General features: G+C 54.7%; 1 protein-coding gene across 1 annotated transcript; it reads left to right on the top strand.

The window, feature by feature from the left end:
- Nucleotides 1–475: 475 nt before the first annotated feature.
- On the top strand, nt 476–1,572 carry ETH_00042340 (uncharacterized protein; the record flags this gene model as incomplete). Its single annotated transcript, XM_013380189.1, has 2 exons — nt 476–870; nt 1,311–1,572. 2 exons carry the CDS (start codon nt 476–478, stop codon nt 1,570–1,572), a joined length of 657 nt encoding a protein of 218 aa, XP_013235643.1.
- Nucleotides 1,573–2,105: the final 533 nt, after the last annotated feature.

Below are 2,105 nucleotides of genomic sequence, written 5' to 3'. Positions count from 1 at the left end.
TGCTGCTGCTTCTAGTGCAACACAGACAGCAGCAGCAGCAGCAGCAGCAGCAGCATGCCTTTTCAAAATAGTGCGGGGACGAGTCCGTTTCTGTTAAAGTTTGTTATCTGCTTTCGAGAGTACAGCAGCAGCACCACAGCAGCAGCAGCAGCACCTGGTTGCGTTGCTGCTGTTGCTGCTGCTGCTGGTGCAGCTGCAGCTATTTGCATGCGGCAGGACACTGTATGCTGCACTACGAAAAGAGCAAGAAGAAGCAGGAGCAACAACAGCAGCAGCAACAGCAGCAGCAACATGCTTCGAGACAGGAAAACTTCACGCTTAGAGTTTAGAGAAGCAGCAACTGTGAAAATGTGGTGGCGCTACAGAGTGCTGCTGCTGCTAAGCGGGGACTGTCTCCTGCTGCTGCTGCTGCTCCTTTTGAGCTGCTAGGGGCAGGCTGCTGCTGCTGCTGCTGCTGGCGGTTGTGGTGGTGCTGATGTCAAAGGAGTCACTTGCAGCAGCAGCAGCAGCAGGTGCTGCACTTGCAGCAGCAGCAGCAGCAGAATCTGCTGCTGCTTCTGCAACGAATTGGCTGCTCGCTACTGACGTGCTGTTGGGGCCCAAAGCATCCAAACGGTTCAGCAGCTCCAGGGCATACTGCAGCAGCAACAGCAGCAACAGCAGCAGCAGCAATGCATGGAGCAGCAGCAACGAAGACAACAGCTGCAGCCTCTGCAGCAGCAGCCCACAGCTGGGCTCGCAGCACATGAGACAAAGGGCTGCAGCTAGCAGCAAATGCAGCAAGCCCATGCAAAAGCAGCAGCACATGCAGCAGCAGCACCAGAGACAGCAGCAGCAGCACCAACAGCAGCAGCACCACAATATTCCCAGGTGCACAGCTGCTCCAAAATAACCACCGAAACGAGCTAAGACAAAGAAAACAAGCAACGATAAATTGATAAATAATAAAAAATAAATAAATAAATAAATAATAAATAAATAAATAAATAAATAAATAAACAGTAAATAAATAAATAAACCATAAACCGCAGGAGCAGCAGCAAGGGGATCGAGCCGCAGCATCGGAAGCAGCTGCTGCAGTTGCGACAAAAACGCCACGAGAGGCAGCAGCAGCACCAGCAAAAGCAGCAGCAGCAGCAACAGCAGCAGCGATAGCAGAAGCAGCAGCAGCAACGGCGGCGGCAGCGGCAGTCGCAGCAGCAGCAACAGAGGCAGCTGCAGCAGCAGCGGCTCCTTACTCCGTAGAATTCATTCTTTTCGGATTTGACTGCAGCAGCAAAAATACAAGGAGCAGAAATAAATTAAAAAAGTGGGAAACCCACTCAGCAGCGGCAAGAGATAGAAGCAGCAGCAGAAGCAACAGCAGCAGCAGCAGCAGCAGCAGCCGGAGCAGAGTTGACCCCCAGGAGCCACGCAACGCAGCGGCAGCAACAGCAACAGAAACCACAGCAGCAGCAACAACAAGACACGCCGCAGCAGCAGCTGCAGCAGCAGCAGCTGACGCTGTTGAAATGCCTCGAGAAGCCGCTGAGCTGCTCCCTGCTGCAGCAGCTGCTGGCGCTGCGCCTCTGAGAGTTGTGGGGAAACTTCAGCCAGCAGCTGCTGCAGCAGCAGCAGCACTCTGGCAATTCCTTCGCTGTCTGTCTCTTCGTAGCTGCTGCTGCTGCCCCCAAACATCTGCGCGCAAGCAGCAGCAGACGCCCCAACGCCACGCTTGCTGCTGCTGCTGCTGCTGCTGCTGCTGCTGTCAACAGAGAGCTGTGCTGCAGCAATAGCAGCAGCAGCAGCAGCAGCAGGCCGACACGCTGCCGAAGAGCGGCAACCAAAGGCACTTCAGCAGCTGCTGTTGCAGCAGCAGTAAATGTCGGAATAAAGCTACGTGTAGTGCTGCAGCAGCAGCGGGAGCAGCAGCAGCAACAGCAGCAGACTTCAGAATCCTCAAAACCTAAAGCCTAGACCCAGAGCTCCCCACACTATACAGCTTCGGCCCAAACCCTAAACCCTAAACCCTAGGTACCCGTTGCTTCATGTCGCTTTCTGGGTCTCTGCTGCTGCTGCAGCTGCTGCTGCTGCTGCTGCTGCCAGCAGCCTCTGCGTCTATCAGC

The sequence above is a fragment of the Eimeria tenella genome, genomic scaffold (genome assembly GCF_000499545.2).
Source record: "Eimeria tenella Houghton genomic scaffold, Eth_scaff4560, whole genome shotgun sequence".
Lineage (NCBI taxonomy): Eukaryota > Apicomplexa > Conoidasida > Eucoccidiorida > Eimeriidae > Eimeria > Eimeria tenella.
The sequence above is the reverse complement of the archived record's forward strand: the minus strand, read 5'-3'. Positions and strand labels throughout refer to the sequence as shown.